The sequence below is a fragment of the Glandiceps talaboti genome, chromosome 5 (assembly GCF_964340395.1).
Source record: "Glandiceps talaboti chromosome 5, keGlaTala1.1, whole genome shotgun sequence".
In the NCBI taxonomy this organism is placed as follows: Eukaryota; Metazoa; Hemichordata; class Enteropneusta; family Spengelidae; genus Glandiceps; species Glandiceps talaboti.
The window spans coordinates 18,126,448-18,146,057 of record NC_135553.1 but is presented as its reverse complement, the minus strand read 5'-3'; the positions used below and the strand labels follow the sequence as shown (position 1 = coordinate 18,146,057).

At 33.9% G+C, this 19,610-nt stretch overlaps 1 protein-coding gene across 1 annotated transcript in view; it reads left to right on the top strand.

Moving 5' to 3' along the window:
- LOC144435223 (TPR repeat-containing protein DDB_G0287407-like) overlaps nt 1-15,090 on the top strand; it is a 56,732-nt gene extending 41,642 nt beyond the window's left edge. The window contains exons 18-26 of the mRNA XM_078123806.1: nt 221-320; nt 836-991; nt 1,436-1,554; nt 2,628-2,772; nt 7,298-7,409; nt 7,790-8,030; nt 8,969-9,176; nt 9,684-9,908; nt 10,782-15,090. Of these exons, the coding sequence (XP_077979932.1) occupies nt 221-320; nt 836-991; nt 1,436-1,554; nt 2,628-2,772; nt 7,298-7,409; nt 7,790-8,030; nt 8,969-9,176; nt 9,684-9,908; nt 10,782-11,453 (1,978 nt within the window). The 3' untranslated portion in view covers nt 11,454-15,090. The remainder of the gene's footprint in view (nt 1-220; nt 321-835; nt 992-1,435; nt 1,555-2,627; nt 2,773-7,297; nt 7,410-7,789; nt 8,031-8,968; nt 9,177-9,683; nt 9,909-10,781) is intronic.
- The last annotated feature ends 4,520 nt before the right edge of the window (nt 15,091-19,610 follow it).

Genomic DNA, 19,610 nt, shown 5'->3' with positions numbered 1-19,610 from the left:
ACCAATCTACCTATAGATATACCTATACCTGTATGAGAACACAGTGCAGTTCTTCAAAGACCTGTCCTAGATTACCCAGGATGACCCCCCCCCCCCCCCCCCCCCAGATGACGCAGGTCAATGAAAAGTACTATTTTTGTTTGAGTGACCTTTCATTGTGTGTATTTATAAGTTACTTTGTATGTATGATGTTGTATTAATATCTACTTTTGTCTTTCAGGTTAGCAGATGGTAATGATAAGAATGGAAAAAATTCCTACATTGCCCAGACTTTGAATGGACTGGCAATCCTGTATTACAAACAGAACAAGTTTGAAGAGGTGAGACATGAACGCTACCAAATTTCCCTTGTGGTGATTGGACAACTACACAGTCACTCAGGTGCTACAGAGCACTATGGAACAAATGCCGAATCAAATCATGTGTGGAAATTATGTAAATGTACTAGGCAACACAACACAAGGCAACTTATGAATATTTACTGTGCAATTGTTCCATACTCATGAATATGCAGTGTTCAACCATTCCATATTTATGAGGCTAGCCCCATGAGACAATGCGCGATCGCTAATAAGGGCTGTCACTAAACAATGGACAGCCAATAATTTTCACTTCGTACTTCTTGGCAATCGTGCATAATGTATGTGATGTAAAATCGTAAAGTAACTCTCTACAACCCAGAGTTTACAAAATTGCCTTTATTTCCTAGAGTGGCGTGTTCCCCTTTAGTAGAATTTCTGTCATTCTAACTAAAACGTGCAACCTAGCAACAAAATTGAAATATACTACAAAATACTCAGTCTTCTATTCGTTTGTCAATACTTTTCATATTTAGGCTGAAGAATATTATCAGAAGTGTTTGGAATTGCATAGAGCTTTCTTGCCAGAGAACCATTCACTCATAGCAGATACACTAAACAATATGGCCGCCTTGAAGTGTGATGCTGGTGACAAAGCTGCAGCTAAGGACATATTGGAAGAAGCAATCAAGGTGAGATTCCAGTATATTTTAGTAGTGATGGACAGGTTTGATAAAAAATAGAAAGTAAAGGTTTACAGATTAGAGAATGAATAAATTATGCAAATGACCACACAGTTGGCACTTTGTCAGTGAATGAATAAATTATGCAAATGACCATGCAGTTGACACTTTCTAGTCAGTGAATGCACTGTCAGGATAGAGAGATTACAGTATTTTGTGGATGTAGACTTAGAAGTTTGATATTTCAAATGTCCATCAACATATGAACATATACTGAAAAATGGGGCCTGAATGTTGCAAAAGAAAAGAGACTGTTTCTGTCAAAACTTGGGGCCATGCTCAATACACAATTGTTTCTTCAAGGGGTGTTTGAAGAAAGAAGTCAGATTGTAATATCCTTGAAAAATCAAGATGTTCATAGAGTTTAAAATGAGATATTTTTGACATTTTCAGATATATGAAATCTGCTACTTTGGCAGTTTACCTCCTGAGGTAGCAGGAGCAGTCAATAACCTGGCCATTTGCTACAGAGGATTGGGTGAACTGGATTTGGCAGAACCTTTGTATAAAAAGTAAGCACTTTGCCCATTTTTCTAAATGTGAATATTTTAGTACACACAACCATTATAGCCATAATATAAAATTATTGTGATCAGAATATTGTATTATCAGTAGTGGATTTTTAAACTGGCTTTGGTGATTTATCTGTGTTTATGAATAACTGATTTAATAATGTTAATAATAATGTTAATAATAATAACTTTATTGCCACATATAAACATAAAAAGTTTACAATGGAAGTCGGTGTGGTTTCGCAGTCAAAACACAAAATATACAAAAACTAGGATATAATACAATGACAGACAAATAAAAAGGCTGTGACTAAGAAAATGTTCTGATTTTAAGTACCTGCTAAAAATGTATATCATGCTCTGTTTAGTGTGCGTATGGCCGTGGGGTAGAAACTTTTACTGAAACGATTTGTACGTGATTTAATTGCTCTATACCGTGACCCAGAAGGCAGTAATTCAAACATATTGTTGTACAACTTGTGGATGCTAAATAGGGTGTGATCATGCATGCCTCAGTACCAGTGACTGAAATGATAGAAATAAGGTGAAAATAAACATCAAAATGGCAGGAAATAGTTGCAGTTATAGCTACTGGGGAGCTACCATAAGTTTTAATTGGTACACAAATTTTATAGTGTTGGCTTCGAAATATTCAGGTTTAGTGTTGTTGTTGAGTTGAGAAAACAGTAAAATGAATCAGATATGGTGATGTAGTGATATCAGTAGTACAGATGACATCCTATTTGTTATGTTATGTTATATTATATTACATTATTATGTTATGTTGTTTTATTATATTATATTTTATCATGTTATATTAAATATATTTTATTATATTATGTTTTATTATGTTGTTATATTATTATATTACTTTTTATTGTTATATTATTATATTTTATTGTTATATTATTATATTACATTATAATAATAGTATGTTATATATTATATTACATTATTTTGTTATGTTGCTATGTTATGTTATGTTATGTGATATTAAAATCTGTAACAAACCTGGCAATTTAATATTAAAGGCAAAAAACTAATCTCTGTTCTAATTGTGATCTTTTCTTTAGAGCATATGACATGACAGTGAATGCATTTGGAGAAAAACATCAAGATGTTGCAGAGAAATTGATGAATTGGGGAGTGTTTGAACAAGAACGACAAAATCTAGATGTTTCTTTGGAAAAATATAACAAAGCATTGGATATTTTCAAGGTAATTTGAGCATTCTAACTTGTGTGTGTATGTCTCCTCTGAACTAAAGGACTGTGATTAGAAATTACACTAGATGGAAAAGTCTTGTCAGACTTATTTCTGCCTTTAATACACTTGTATTAATTACTGCTATCAACTTAAAGGAAAAGTCTCGTTGGACTTATTTCTGCCTTTAGTACACTTGCATTGATTGCTGCTATCCACTTAAAGGAAAAGTCCAGTCAGACTTATTTCTACCTTTAATACACTTGTATTGATTACTGCTATCAACTTAAAGGAAAAGTTCAGTCAGTCTTATTTCTGCCTTTAATACACTTGTATTGATTACTGCTATCAACTTAAAGGAAAAGTTCAGTCAGTCTTATTTCTGCCTTTAGTACACTTGTATTGATTACTGTTATCAACTTAAAGGAAAAGTCCAGTCAGACTTATTTCTGTCTTTAGTACACTTGTATTGATTGCTGCTATCAACTTAAAGTAAAAGTCCAGTCAGACTTATTTCTGCCTTTAATACACTTGTATTGATTACTGCTATCAACTTAAAGGAAAAGTTCAGTCAGTCTTATTTCTGCCTTTAGTACACATGTATTGATTACTGTTATCAACTTAAAGGAAAAGTCCAGCCAGACTTATTTCTGTCTTTAGTACACTTGTATTGATTACTGCTATCAAATTAAAGGAAAAGTCCAGTCAGACTTGTTTCTGCCTTTTATACACTTGTATTGATTACTGCTATCAACTTAAAGGAAAAGTCCAGTCAGACTTATTTCTGCCTTTAGTACACTTGTATTAATTACTGTTATCAACTTAAAGGAAAAGTCCAGTCAGACTTATTTCTGCCTTTAGTACAGTTGTATTGATTACTGCTATCAACTTAAAGGAAAAGTCCAGTCAGACTTATTTCTGCCATTAATACACTTGTATTGATTACTGCCTTTAATACACTTATATTGATTACTGCTATCAACTTAAAGGAAAAGTCCCATCAGACTTATTTCTACCTTTAATACACTTGTATTGATTACTGTTATCAACTTAAAGGAAAAGTCCAGTCAGACTTATTTCTGTCTTTAGTACACTTGTATTGATTACTGCTATCAAATTAAAGGAAAAGTCCAGTCAGACTTGTTTCTGCCTTTTATACACTTGTATTGATTACTGCTATCAACTTAAAGGAAAAGTCCCATCAGACTTATTTCTGCCTTTAATACACTTGTATTGATTACTGTTATCAACTTAAAGGAAAAGTCCCACCAGACTTATTTCTGCCTTTAGTACACTTGTATTGATTACTGCTATCAACTTTAAAGGAAAAGTCCAGTCAGACTTATTTCTGCCTTTAATACACTTGTATTGATTACTGTTATCAACTTAAAGGAAAAGTCCAGTCAGACTTATTTCTGTCTTTAGTACACTTGTATTGATTGCTGCTATCAACTTAAAGTAAAAGTCCAGTCAGACTTATTTCTGCCTTTAATACACTTGTATTGATTACTGCTATCAACTTAAAGGAAAAGTTCAGTCAGTCTTATTTCTGCCTTTAGTACACATGTATTGATTACTGTTATCAACTTAAAGGAAAAGTCCAGCCAGACTTATTTCTGTCTTTAGTACACTTGTATTGATTACTGCTATCAAATTAAAGGAAAAGTCCAGTCAGACTTGTTTCTGCCTTTTATACACTTGTATTGATTACTGCTATCAACTTAAAGGAAAAGTCCAGTCAGACTTATTTCTGCCTTTAGTACACTTGTATTAATTACTGTTATCAACTTAAAGGAAAAGTCCAGTCAGACTTATTTCTGCCTTTAGTACAGTTGTATTGATTACTGCTATCAACTTAAAGGAAAAGTCCAGTCAGACTTATTTCTGCCATTAATACACTTGTATTGATTACTGCCTTTAATACACTTATATTGATTACTGCTATCAACTTAAAGGAAAAGTCCCATCAGACTTATTTCTACCTTTAATACACTTGTATTGATTACTGTTATCAACTTAAAGGAAAAGTCCAGTCAGACTTATTTCTGTCTTTAGTACACTTGTATTGATTACTGCTATCAAATTAAAGGAAAAGTCCAGTCAGACTTGTTTCTGCCTTTTATACACTTGTATTGATTACTGCTATCAACTTAAAGGAAAAGTCCCATCAGACTTATTTCTGCCTTTAATACACTTGTATTGATTACTGTTATCAACTTAAAGGAAAAGTCCCACCAGACTTATTTCTGCCTTTAGTACACTTGTATTGATTACTGCTATCAACTTTAAAGGAAAAGTCCAGTCAGACTTATTTCTGCCTTTAATACACTTGTATTGATTACTGCTATCAACTTAAAGGAAAAGTCCAGTCAGACTTATTTCTGCCTTTAATACACTTGTATTGATTACTGCTATCAACTTAAAGGAAAAGTCCCGTCAGACTTATTTCTACCTTTAGTACACTTATATTGATTACTGTTATCAACTTAAAGGAAAAGTCCCGCCAGACTTATTTCTGCCTTTAGTACACTTGTATTGATTACTGCTATCAACTTAAAGGAAAAGTCCATTCAGACTTATTTCTGCCTTTTATACACTTGTGTTGATTACTGTTATCAACTTAAACAGACTTATTTCTGCCTTTAGTACACTTGTATTGATTACTGCTATCAACTTAGAGGAAAAGTCCAGTCAGACTTATTTCTACCTTTAGTACACTTGTATTGATTACTGCTATCAACTTAGAGGAAAAGTCCAGTCAGACTTATTTCTACCTTTAGTACACTTGTATTGATATACTGCTATCAACTTAAAGGAAAAGTCCAGCCAGACTTATTTCTGCCTTTAATACACTTGTATTAATTAATGCTATCAACTTAAAGGAAAAGTCCAGTCAGACTTATTTCTGCTTTTTATACACTTGTATTGATTACTGCTATCAACTTAAAGGAAAAGTCCATTCAGACTTATTTCTACCTTTAATACACTTGTATTGATTACTGCTATCAACTTAAAGGAAAAGTTCAGTCAGTCTTATTTCTACCGTTAATACACTTGTATTGATTACTGCTATCAACTTAAAGGAAAAGTTCAGTCAGTCTTATTTCTGCCTTTAGTACACTTGTATTGATTACTGTTATCAACTTAAAGGAAAAGTCCAGTCAGACTTATTTCTGTCTTTAGTACACTTGTATTGATTGCTGCTATCAACTTAAAGTAAAAGTCCAGTCAGACTTATTTCTGCCTTTAATACACTTGTATTGATTACTGCTATCAACTTAAAGGAAAAGTTCAGTCAGTCTTATTTCTGCCTTTAGTACACTTGTATTGATTACTGTTATCAACTTAAAGGAAAAGTCCAGTCAGACTTATTTCTGTCTTTAGTACACTTGTATTGATTACTGTTATCAACTTAAAGGAAAAGTCCCGCCAGACTTATTTCTGCCTTTAATACACTTGTATTGATTACTGCTATCAACTTAAAGGAAAAGTCCATTCAGACTTATTTCTGCCTTTTATACACTTGTGTTGATTACTGTTATCAACTTAAACAGACTTATTTCTGCCTTTAGTACACTTGTATTGATTACTGCTATCAACTTAGAGGAAAAGTCCAGTCAGACTTATTTCTACCTTTAGTACACTTGTATTGATATACTGCTATCAACTTAAAGGAAAAGTTCAGCCAGACTTATTTCTGCCTTTAATACACTTGTATTAATTAATGCTATCAACTTAAAGGAAAAGTCCAGTCAGACTTATTTCTGCTTTTTATACACTTGTATTGATTACTGCTATCAACTTAAAGGAAAAGTCCATTCAGACTTATTTCTGCCTTTTATACACTTGTATTGATTACTGCTATCAACTTAAAGGAAAAGTCCATTCAGACTTATTTCTGCCTTTTATACACTTGTATTGATTACTGCTATCAACTTAAAGGAAAAGTCCATTCAGACTTATTTCTGCCTTTTATACACTTGTATTGATTACTGCTATCAACTTAAAGGAAAAGTCCATTCAGACTTATTTCTGCCTTTTATACACTTGTATTGATTACTGCTATCAACTTAAAGGAAAAGTCCATTCAGACTTATTTCTGCCTTTTATACACTTGTGTTGATTACTGTTATCAACTTAAAGGAAAAGTCCATTCAGACTTATTTCTGCCTTTTATACACTTGTATTGATTACTGTTATCAACTTAAAGGAAAAGTCCATTCAGACTTATTTCTACCTTTAGTACACTTGTATTAATTACTGCTATCAACTTAAAGGAAAAGTCCAGTTAGACTTATATCTATCTTTAGTACACTTGTATTGATTACTGCTATCAACTTAAAGGAAAAGTCCAGTCATGATATGCAAGTGAATTGATTCTGACTTCAAGGACTTGAACTGAGATAAGAAGCAGAATGGTTTCAAATTGATGTCTGTATATATATACACACATATCCAGAAAACTTCCTCAAACCACTCTGACTTAGGACATGTACAGTTTTTAATTTGTGACACTTAACATGTTGGTATTAATTAACAGGAGACACTGGGAGAGGATCATACAAGGACACTGTTTCTATTAGAAAACATTGCCATTGTCTATGTCTTAATGGGGAAATTTCAAGAAGCCCATCCATACTTTCAGAAAGCAGGTAAGTTTCTAGGGATTACAAATAACTTGTCAGGAATTAGTGAAGCGATTTCATCCATTCAAATTTGAATAACCATGACTATTATGAAGTTTTGAAAATGACCATTTTGGACACCTCTTGAAAAATCTGTCCTGGGCACTGCAGTATTATTCCACAGCCCATATTTGCAGAAATATTTTTTGAAAATAGTCAGAAGTTATCCAGAGTGTTAAATGTAAAAAGCAATATCTTAGACTTTAATAAGAATCTGTCTGTCGTAGGATAAACATTATGGTATTAAAAACCGATGATAAACTTGCTGTTATTTAGAGTGCAGATGAAATCTTGTACAAGCAAGGGAACACCAGAAAATTCATCTTTTTTAATTTAATTATATACAGGTGAAAAATTGTTCGAACAAGGAACTTTTGAAAGTTCTGAAAGATTATTGAATGCCAAGATGTTGACGCACTATCTACATGAAGACGAAGCTGAAGGTTACAAATTACTACAAAGAATGGTGACAACATCATGGGCTGCTGATAATGTCTTTGCTGCACTTGACTATTTTGATAAACAGTTACCAGTTGAGGAGAGACCACAAAGACCATATGAACACACTGTTGATTATGGCTTGACAAAGTAAGTCAGGATTGTTTCACTCAAATACATGGTTCTCTAGTTGTCCCTGCCAAAGCAGATTCATCACTCTCTTTATATTGTCTCCTTTCAGCATGTTTTCATTGTTTGGTGATGTAAATCCAACCATGTTTACAGAAATTTAATGTGAAGTCATACTTTTGCAGAGTAAAAAAACAAACATTTTGAAAGTAATACAGTCAATGATGCCCAAATGAACGAATTTTGTCTCACAGTTTACTGTTATTCATAGCATGAAAAATCATGACTTTGATCTTATGCATACATGTCCATAAGGTAAACTACATTGAGGTTTGTTCATTTTGGTCATTACCATAAGTTTTATTATCAAAACATTTTTGGGGGCCATTTTTGTTAAAAGATGCCAGTTTACGATCATATTAATATGATACAAAGTTATTTGATTAATTATCATATACCCAGTATCACATCCATATCGCCTCCATTGTAGGTCAGTGGGGACAGCGCCCTCACATTCAGGCAATACATTACTGTATTACACCATAGACCCTCCACTCACGTCTATAATTACACCTAGTCACACTTTGCCCAAATAAGGTCAGTTGCGCAAATTGTTGAACCATTCTTTTCTCTGAAAATAAGCGAAATAATGTGTTCTGATGAATTTTAACGCTCCATTGGGTATATGATCAAACCTTTATGGATTGGATATGGGTTTTCAGACATCAATAGTTCAGCTTACAGGCCCTCCCAAGGTTGAGCCCTAACACCGTATTAAACCTTGGTCCACAAAACCCCATATCCAGTCTGTAAAGATTATTATCATTCCCAATTAATTTTGCACAGTTGTACAACTCATCAAAGGAGTGCCATTCTAGTAAACTAAATGATGATGTTTTTTTTTAAAACTAATGTTGTCCACAAAAGAGATTCACACTTGTTGACTGTGTTTTACATAGGCATCCAAACAGTGCCATGTTGGTTGGTAGAAAAATTGAAGAGTACAGCACAAGCGGAGACTATGAGAAGATGATAGATATTTTTGAGAATGGTGACTTTGATGCAGGTCTTTACACTCAAGCTTATCAAAGTTTTGTTGAAAAGGATCACAGAAGAGAAGGACTCAACATCTTAATCAAAGCAAAGGAGAAGTTTCCCAATGATATGGTGTGTTATATTGATGATTTTCAATAACGAGAGAGAGAGAGAGAGAGAGAGAGAGAGAGAGAGAGAGAGAGAGAGAGAGAGAGAGAGAGAGAGAGAGAGAGAGAGAGAGAGAGAGAGAGAGAGAGAGAGAGAGAGAGAGAGAGAGAGAGAGAGAGAGAGAGAGAGAGAGAGAGAGAGAGAGAGAGAGAGAGAGGGGGGGGGGCATAGACAGCAGAGACAAAGTCCTTGTAGGTCAATAAATTTCAAAAGTTTAATAAATGCGTAAAATTTTTGTTATTGTAAGTACAATAACAAACTTTGTACACATGTTTTAGTTTTTTAGTATTGAGTGACAAACACAGACTTGGTCTATGTGGTTTCACATTTATTTTTCAAGTAGGAAGCAATGATAACATTGTTGTATAAATTGAAATTCCAAAATAAATTGCAAATCCTCATCCATATATGACCACTTTAATCAAAGGAGTTCCTGAAATTATTAATTTATCTTTTCTCTTTTTTGTGTAGATAATATCGTACAACATAGGGACATGCTATGGTTTTTATAAAGAGTATGACAAAGCTGCCGAGACATTCAGTGCTGCATTGGAGACTGACCCCAATGACATGGAAACTGTATTTGCCCTTGGTAAAGTACTATTGTTAAATGGACAGATGGAGGAAGCTAGGAGTCAACTAGAGAAAGTCATGGAATTAGCCAAGGAAAGCAATGATACAGATACAATTGAAAGGGTGGGTGGTTAAGGAAATTTTGTATTCAAGTGGTTTTTGAGGATGTTTATTTCAATTAGTAGTAGTAGTAGTAGTAGTAGTAGTAGTAGTAGTAGTAGTAGTATATAGTAGCAGTAGTAGTAGTAGTAGCAGTAGTAGTAGTAGCAGTAGCAGTAGCAGTAGCAGTAGTAGTAGTAGTAGTAGTAGTAGTAGTAGTAGTAGTATATAGTAGCAGTAGTAGCAGTAGCAGTAGTAGTAGTAGTAGTAGTAGTAGTAGTAGTACTAGTAGTAGTCGTCGTCATAGTAGTCGTAAGCTACTCCGTTTGTAATTTATTTGATAAGACGAGATACATTGAAAGTAGGATAGTCAGCATTTTGACGGTTATTTAAGTTTTCAGGATAAAAGAGACTCATAGATATTGCACAAAAAAGTACAGTAATTTGATAGAAAGTGTTTTACTTGGGATACTGACAAAGTTAATCTACATAATAAGAGTGTTAATCACAGGATATAGATGTAGAGGTTAATGATGGTCACAGGTCTGATTAATCAGATTTGAATAATATATGATTTGCAAAAGATTAAATAAATGTGTAAAATCTTTGTTATTGTACGTACAATAAAAAACTTTTTACACATTTAAAAAAAATGTTTGCAATGTATTGAGTTACAAACACAGACTTGGTCAATGTTGTTTCATATTGATTTTTCAAGTAGGAAGCCATGATAAAATAGTTTTTTAAATTAATAAATATCATCTATACGGCCACTTTAAATTTGAGTATACTAGATTTTTAATGGACACTAATTGATACCCAAGAAAATGATAGAAGACGTATTTAAAAGGGTTGATAGGATAATCTTATCTTGTTTATTCCCTTGTGAATTATCAGGTGACTCAACTTTTGGGACAACTGGATGTTATGAACCTCAAGGCATGGGCTTCAACTGAAGACAGTGGGGATGGGGAAAAGACTGAAGAGTCAGGACAAGACAGAATTGATAGTAATGAGGAACAGCGTGAGACAGTGCAGGGGGAACAGGATGAAGCAAAGGAGGATGAAAATGTGCAGGGTAGTGGAGCACTACCAGAAGGAGAGGGCCAACAGAAAGAAGATGTTGATAAGACGGAAGAAAATACACAAAAAGACGAAGAGAAGGTAGAACAGCAACAGGACTGTGAGCAGCAACAGGACGGAGAACAGCAACAGGATGGTGAACAGAAACAGGATGGTGAACAGCAACAAGATGCAGAACAGCAACAGGCAGAGGGTGGAGAACAGCAACAGGAGGGAGAACAGCAACAGGCAGAGGGTGGAGAACAGCAACAGGATGGTGAGCAGCAACAGGATGGAGAAAAGCAACAGGATGGTGAGCAGCAACAGGATGGTGAGCAGCAACAGGATAATGAACAGCAACAGGTGCAGGATGGTGAACAGCAACAGGATGGAGAACAGCAGCAGGATGGTGAGCAGCAACAGGATGGTGAGCAGCAACAGGAGGGAGAAAAGCAACAGGATGGTGACCCCGGAGTGAACAATTGGACAAAACTTGCGGAGTCTTAAAGCTTTGGTTATTTTCATTTACAACTAATTGGATAAGAAGGTGATAATAATATGCACAAGAAGATTACATCAAAGAAAAATACCACAGTTTTGTATCCTGTTAATGCAGGGGCTATATAAAAATCTACAGCGGGAATAGAACACTTCAGAGTTAGACATACATGTAATAATGTAGAAAATGGTCTAAACTGATGATACAAAGTCTTGGAATATTTTCAATCTTATTGGTGTAAATTTTTTTTTTGTATATCATACTGTTTAATATGTTTAGGACCAAGCCAAATTCTACAATGTTTATTTTTTTTGGCGCAAATGTAACATTTTATAAGCCCTGTCTGCATTAAATGTACTACAATTAAATTGAACACTTATCACAGTTTTTTGTCAATATTTAATACTAGTAGTTAGTAGAATATTCCTCTTGTACTTCATGGTGAATCATTGAATGACAACAGATACGTCTCACCTGGGTTTTGCAGAAATGAAAATGTGAATATTATGTAGTATGAAATCACGTTTTCTTTGTTATATTACACACATCAAATTTCTAAATACCGTGCAGCTTTTCTGTTGATACAACCACACACAAACTAACAAGAAACTGCATATGCCACACTTCAATAGCAAGATTGCGTTTTTTTGCTACATTTTAGTCTAAATGAAATAAACCATTTAAATGTATTGCAACTCCATGCAGACATTTGGGTGCCAATGTGTTTCTTAGTATCAAACACCAGATGAAAGGTGCATAAATTTGTGTAGTTCATTTGATGTCTGTATGGTGGCATGTGTAGTTCATTTCACTTTAAAATGTAGCAAGAAACTGTACTCATTCAATCTTGCTATCTATAAAGTGTGGCATGTCCAGTTTACTATTGTTTTCTGCATGGTTGTATCAAACAGAAAAAGCTGCATGGTATTGTGAAATTCACTGTACAAGTCAAGTTGAAGCATTTAAACCAAAAAAAAGTACTGCAGATTTCAAAATATCGTTCAGCTTCTCAATTTGATATAACCACTCAGACATCAATAAGAAACTGGACATGTTACACTTTAATAGCAAGATCACAATTTATTGCTACATAAACCATTCAAACCAATGTACTGCAACAAGATACAGACATGTAGGTACCAATATTTTGATGTCTGAATGGTGGCATTTTAGTTCAATCCCATTTAGACAAAATGATGCAAAAAACCCAATCAATCCTGCGATCTTAAAGTGTACCATGTGTAGTTTCTTATTAATTTCTGAACGATTGTATCAACCAGAGCTGCTGCTGAGAAGTATTTTGAAATATGTTGTACAAGATTTCAACTCAGGTTCTAACACAGTCTTTGTCAAAATCATGATCAGTACTTACGATAGTGCCAAAAACTAAATATTTGAAATAAAAACAAACGACAAATAGCCAACATTTAAATAATTAATTAACATTAATTCGGATTGCCTTGGATATTTATGAAAATTAAGCTTTGAGTTAGAAATACTTGTGATAAAGAGATTCGTGTAACTCTATACCTTTTACCGAGATGTCATTGTCATTTTGATTTGTTCGCTTTTTAATAGATTTAGAAAAAGTCAGTGAAAGTACTACATCAAATTCCAAAAAAATGTTTGTTTCTGATAGCATGACTTCAGAAAATAGGGTAGGTAGGTCAGAATTCTATTTTATTTTACATTTTTTTTATAAATTACTTCGACCCAAAGACAAGATACTCTTTGGTCACAATACTTCCATAACAGTCGATGAGGTGTAAAAGAAGTAAATGAAGACAATTATGTGATTCAGAAGTAGACAAACATAATATGCAGACTAAGCTGTTATAGGCTGAAATGACATCGTTTCTCTCTGGATGTGATTTTAAACAAAAGTAACCAAAAATACCTTGGGAAGAAAATCTCTAGGGAAATAGACTGTAATTGTCATAATTTTACCTTTTTCCATGTAAAAAATGTTTAGGGTCGGACGCTTAAAGTAGGGGGTGGTCAGGTTATCGGAAACACACACTATTTTTTGTACTTGGCCTAATATGTAACCATAGATCTTGAAAACAAGATAGTCTGTGGTCTGAATTGGATAGTTATCAGCTTTTCCTTATTTGTGGATAGTAACTGTGAATATGTAAAAAAAAAATAGCTTAATGCTGTTAATTTATTTATTAGAAAACATTATATAAGATAGTTCTTGTAAATTGTAACTATATAATACTGTATAAATATTTTAAAACCTAGATTTATTTTTGTATATACGTATGTAGGCTTTAGTAATGTATTGTACAAATGCTTCAGTGTTGTAGATATAGTGTAACCATTGATATCAACCTATTACTCTGGTAGTTGAACCTTCGGTTTGCTAAAGATAGACACAAACTAAAACTATTGTCGCAACATGTTGATACAACAGTGATAAGCTATTGAATGGACGTTGGTTTAATTATAGACTCAGTAGGGAGGTGTCTCTGAAAACTAGTTTATTTCAAGTTCCATGAACTTACAGTGCTGTTTTGGGACTTCCAATGTTTACACTATCACAGGGTGATTAGAATCACACAACAGAGGAACCGCTATCATCCACTTATGTAATCTACCATATTGAAGAACATTAGATTTAGCTTGCGTCTATCTCAGTATTAAAATCAGTGTTGTATTATGTAAATAAAAAACTTGTACATGATTGTGCTGTGACTTCAGGATATATATATTGCCAAAGACCCAATTCATAGTTAGACTTCCATTTAACAATAAACATCACGATAATCAAACACATAATGATAACCAATCTAATTAAAATCTGATGTAGGCATACAACTCAGATCCCTTTATTTACCTAATGTAGTATTCCTTTGTATATATTACCGTTTTTTTAAATTTTATTTTTCAGTTCTAATTATGATCACTACAACATCAAAAAACAAACAACAGTGTATGAAGGAAAAGGAATCAAGCCACATTCTTACATCAGATTTTAATCAGCCTGAATAATAAACAAACTTTTGATTGCTCAATATTTCTAAATCAGTAACTCACCACATCTTCATAATTAGAAACATTGAATATCAACAAATAATTGAGAAATTAATTGATTGCTTTAAGCCTACCGAAATGCACAAATAACATTTATGGCCCAGTAATTGCAATATAATTAATTTCATATATTATAAGTATAATTTTATACTAAAATGTTAGTCAATAGCTAAGTCTTATGTAACTGTGAAGTGCAGTATTGTCTATGAATAATATTGCATATATTATAATTATATAATTAATGTGGTAATTTTTTGAAATATTGATATAATTTGTGTCTATAAATAAATTTGAAAAAATTGTTATAATTTGTGTCTGTAAAATAAATCAAGACTTTGATTATTGGGTAGATTGATATTTGGTGTAAAGATTCTATGTTGTTATAAACAGTACAGGTTGATACAAATTGTGACAGGCTCTTTTTGGTTCTTGTAATAAGACTCCTTGTCCCTAGAATCCAGAAATGTCACTTCCAGGTTGATTTATTGTACATATATTGTTCATATCTATATTTTTTTGTACATATTTGAAGATATTTGTACACATTTTTATTTTCATCTGTATAGTTGTATAAACTTGAAATATTCAGATGTTGCTTGCTTTTACATGCTTCTCGTATCAAATAAATTTGTATATAATTATTAGACAAATACTGACAAGTTGATTTTGTTTGGATGGTTATCTATATCACATTTTGTTCATCATCATGAAAGCATGGCCCTTTTGCAAGCAATGATAGAATATGTTGGGATATTTCTCCAAAGTTTGGAGAGGTGTGAACGATCACACAACATCCCCAACACTGAATATTCATATATAGCTTTTTTTCAGCTTGTGGTTTGTAACTTATTGCATTGAGTAGACCATAGATTATCACCCTCCCCTTGTAAAAGGCACAAAAACATGTCCTTCCTCCACGTGTGAACGTTTAAGAAAGTGTGAACCCTCACCGCACCACCCCTATAACCAGGCCTTTTTCCACAGATGACTTTGGTTAAGTTGATAATATATGCATTATTTCTCTGACACAATGCACACAGGACCAAGATTACAGTAAGAAAAGTCTGGTGTATTTCAAGTGTGCCCTGCGTCTTTTAATGAAAAGCCTGCATGATGACTTTCATCATGATGAAACGTCGAGAATGGACAAGAATGGAAGATTAATAACGATAGTTTCTTAGCAGCTATAGACGTGTTGATAAACTGAAGTCGAAGTTTTGACCATCTGGAGTTGAAGTCACGTAAGTGCATGTAAATCGTTCTCGGTGATAATCTGTATCAAGAAGTTGTTCATCATTCGAGACCCTATCATTAAAATCATATCTCACTCATCATTGTCAAAGGAAACTTAGACTGTAGAGTTGACAGAACTACAGAAAAGGCGGGAGATTAGGAGAAATTTAATATAATTGGAAATATTTATTGGCAATTTGGGTATTAACCACATGTACTTTGTACTTTCCTTTCTCAAGTAAACATTTCTGTTAAAGGAAATCCATGTGACTTACCCAAAAGTCTAACCTTTAAGAACATCTCCTTTATTTACGAACAAAAAATTTAGCCACTCTCCCCTTCCCCTTCCCCCGCCCCTCCAACCATCAATCATTCATCTTAAATCACCCGGTAAAGCCTGGTCATAGTCTACATGCTGTAGCTATGCTGTTTTGTATGAATGTAATAAGGAACCGAACCAGTGTTTCCACTGACCACGAATTAATGAAGTCATTGGTACAACGTGATGTGTGATGTCGATTTGGCAATACCTGTCATTCTTTCCCATATATAAATCTATGAAAATAGTAAGGGAGATAAGCCGTTATGATGAAGAGTTATACTGGGTTTTCCCAAGTCAGACATATGTTTTCGTAGACTACAAAAGAAACAGCAGTGATACAAGCACAACAGACTATGGTAGGTAGATTTGAAATAAAAAAAAATACCGTTCTTATCAAAAAAATATTGTTGCTTGGGACACATCGTCGTAAACCACAGCCTCTTTTACGGCACCGTCCAAGATGCACCGCCAAGAGGTTGATTCAGCAGAAATATTGTGCTCTGGCTTGCGACAATGCTTGGGACAACACAAGAGGTAAAGTTAAAGGTGTGTATATGTGGTGATCAAAATGATGCTGATCTGTTTAATGTTGTCATATATTTTGATAATTAAATATAGTGCCTTGCATGATTAACCATGTATACTGGGTGTTGAATGATTTTTTTTCCCCATGAGGCTCACACACACAAAAACCCCAAACACATTATAACGTTTTATAATTTTTTATTGATCAGAAGTACAGATGATAATATACCCACAAACCATTACAAGTTAGAATTTAGCCGATATGATATCACTATAGGAAACAATTCACTACATATGAACAATTCCACAATATCATATGTAAAAACAATGTTATGTATTGTCCGATGTGTGACTCTCCGCTAACACCAAAAGCAAAGAAATAAACATTTTTCACAGCTTTTGCTTCCCACCCCTAGAAATGACAACAACAAAAAATATAGATTAGAATCCTCATTTTAACATTTTAAGATTAATATTGTTACTGCACTGTTACATGTAAAAATGGATTTGCTTTGAAGTCTACATTCATTATTAAAAAAACGTCTTTTATCGAAAACGTTATAGGTACCAGTCTTACAAATTCATTGTACGGACTCCATATTTTCGATTCAGGGCAACCTAGCAAATTAATCGATAGTATGGTATTGGTGAAAACATCATACGTACAAACTGTGCAAACTCATCAAATCCATCGATTCAGAGAAGACTTAACAAAATAAACGTTGGTGGCGTGGTACTGAACCTAGTAAAACTGAGTCTAGTATTAAATACTTACTGCCTCTAGGAGCTAACCAACGCATCTGTTTCCCTTCACATCTAGATGCGATAGCATTGCCAACAAGTTCTGGGTTCGTCACTTCTCGTGTAGCACGGTAGGTGTATTTTTTTCCTGCAATTGCCGCCCCTGTAATGGGTCCCTGTGTAGAAAATGGTTATAGGTGACAATCGCAAACTACTTCGTAATTTCACTTTCCACTCTCATACAGATTATTTTTAAACAATCTCATCATAGATGAGACAAGACCAACACAGGAAACGTGTACAAACTACTATGGTTACACTGAATATCCATTTAATATATGGTAATAATAACCGATAATAATATAGTGTCTTCGTGCGATCATATCATGTACAGTTATAATATTGAATTTAAGAATTATAGAATCAAATATCACAGCTTTGAACACCGAGACACTTGATATTTTCTGCTGTTATGCTGTTATCACCTAATCGTAATATTTTTTTCTCCCAGGAATGAGCACGATGATATGAATAAAATTGATGAAATGCGGTATCGCATTTGGCCATGGTATGAAAGAATGTCTACACCCAATTGGCAAATAAACCATGCCTGTGAGTGTTACTGTCTGTGTCTATGTGTAATACATTTTTCAATGACATATCCGCTAAGCGGTAGTCAATGGGGGTGGGGGTGGGGGATGGGGTGACGAGTTCAATAATGGCATTGTATACACTGTACTTTCCATATTGCTTTGTAAAAAGAACAATAACTGTAATAAATACATGACTCAGTCGTTGATTAAGTGACAGGTTTGTTGAAAATTGATTTTAAAAAAATTGCGTCGTCGCACCACTTTTATTTAGACAAAATGCTCTGACCAGAAACAATTATCTTTTTTGGTCTTAAAATATCGAAATCACGCATTTCAGCTCGTCCAAGTAATAACTGTGAGAACTGTGCAAGCCGTCTAAAAAATTTTCTTAGGTTAGAGGTAACATGCAAGCTTTCTAAAATCTTAATTCGCTCACCTCATTTTCCTCAAGTACAGCGATCAATTCCCCTGGTTCCATGTTCTCAGTCTGTCCGGTTCTCATTTTGTGGATGTAACACGTGTCACCGTTATTCAAACTTTCACTTTGCAAACCCTTTTATAAAAAAAAAACATATGAAGCACGATTATTGTTTTAAAATACAAAATATACAAACAGGACAGCAAACATAAAAAAAATATTGATGAACTATCATGTGATAACATTCTGACACTAACGTAAGCTTACTTGCATTTTTCAGGGACAGTTATGGTTGTTAATGTTTGTTACTGAACTTGAAAGTAGAGAGGACTTCATTATTTGTGAGTGTATCTGTTGATAAGACAATAGCTTAGATTAGAAGTTTTGCTCACGTTACTGAAATCTTTGATAATGGTGCCTCCAGTTTCAGCATCGGACTGAAAAACTTCAACTTGATTCTCTTCGTCGATCATTATGTTGACTTCAATCTCCTCTCCAAGTCTATCGATCGCTGTTGTTGTGTAGGTCTTTAGCTAGGAAAGGAACGCATAGTATTGAAAGAGAAATTTTATGCTTCTCAGACCTGAGGTTCTCAGTTGTGTGCTCATCTAGTCTTTGGGTATAACAAGAATTTTGAGGGAGGGTCATGGTTAGCACAACGGACTAGGGGGAGGGTCATATTTTACTCAACAGACTAGGTTTAATTTCCCCACGGCCCTCCCCTTTGTACGTAATCACTGAAGGCTCCTTTAGAGTTTTCGATTGCAATTATGTAAATATCCACGTTCAGCCATTGAGAAAAGTCTGATACTGTACTGTAACCAAAAGTTATATCAGACTGACTTGAGGATCAACTAAAAAAACTTGTTACCTTTGTTTCATCAGCAGCACCAAGTTGAGACTGGTTAAGACTGACACAGCAGACCATGATAACGAATGCAGTAAAATTCATTTCGCCGTCCGTGTTTTTGTCTGCTCGAAAAATAGCTTGCCAAACTAGCAAAGTAATATTGTCGGCTAAGACGAGTTATGGTGGAACACTCTGGTAGACAGCTTCAGGTATTCTGGTTGAATTCTAAAGATACCTTTCCTTACATGATTTTCTTGAAAGTCTCTGACATGACAAATTTATTTCTTTTTAATTATTTTCACCATATGAATTCTCTATTAACGAAAGAACGCTGTGTGTTTTGATTAATTAATTCATTGGTACCATAAACGTGGTTCGGAGTACTCTGTATTAACATCTGTTCGCTCTAATATTTAAAAAAGTATAAGATACAATGCATAACGATTT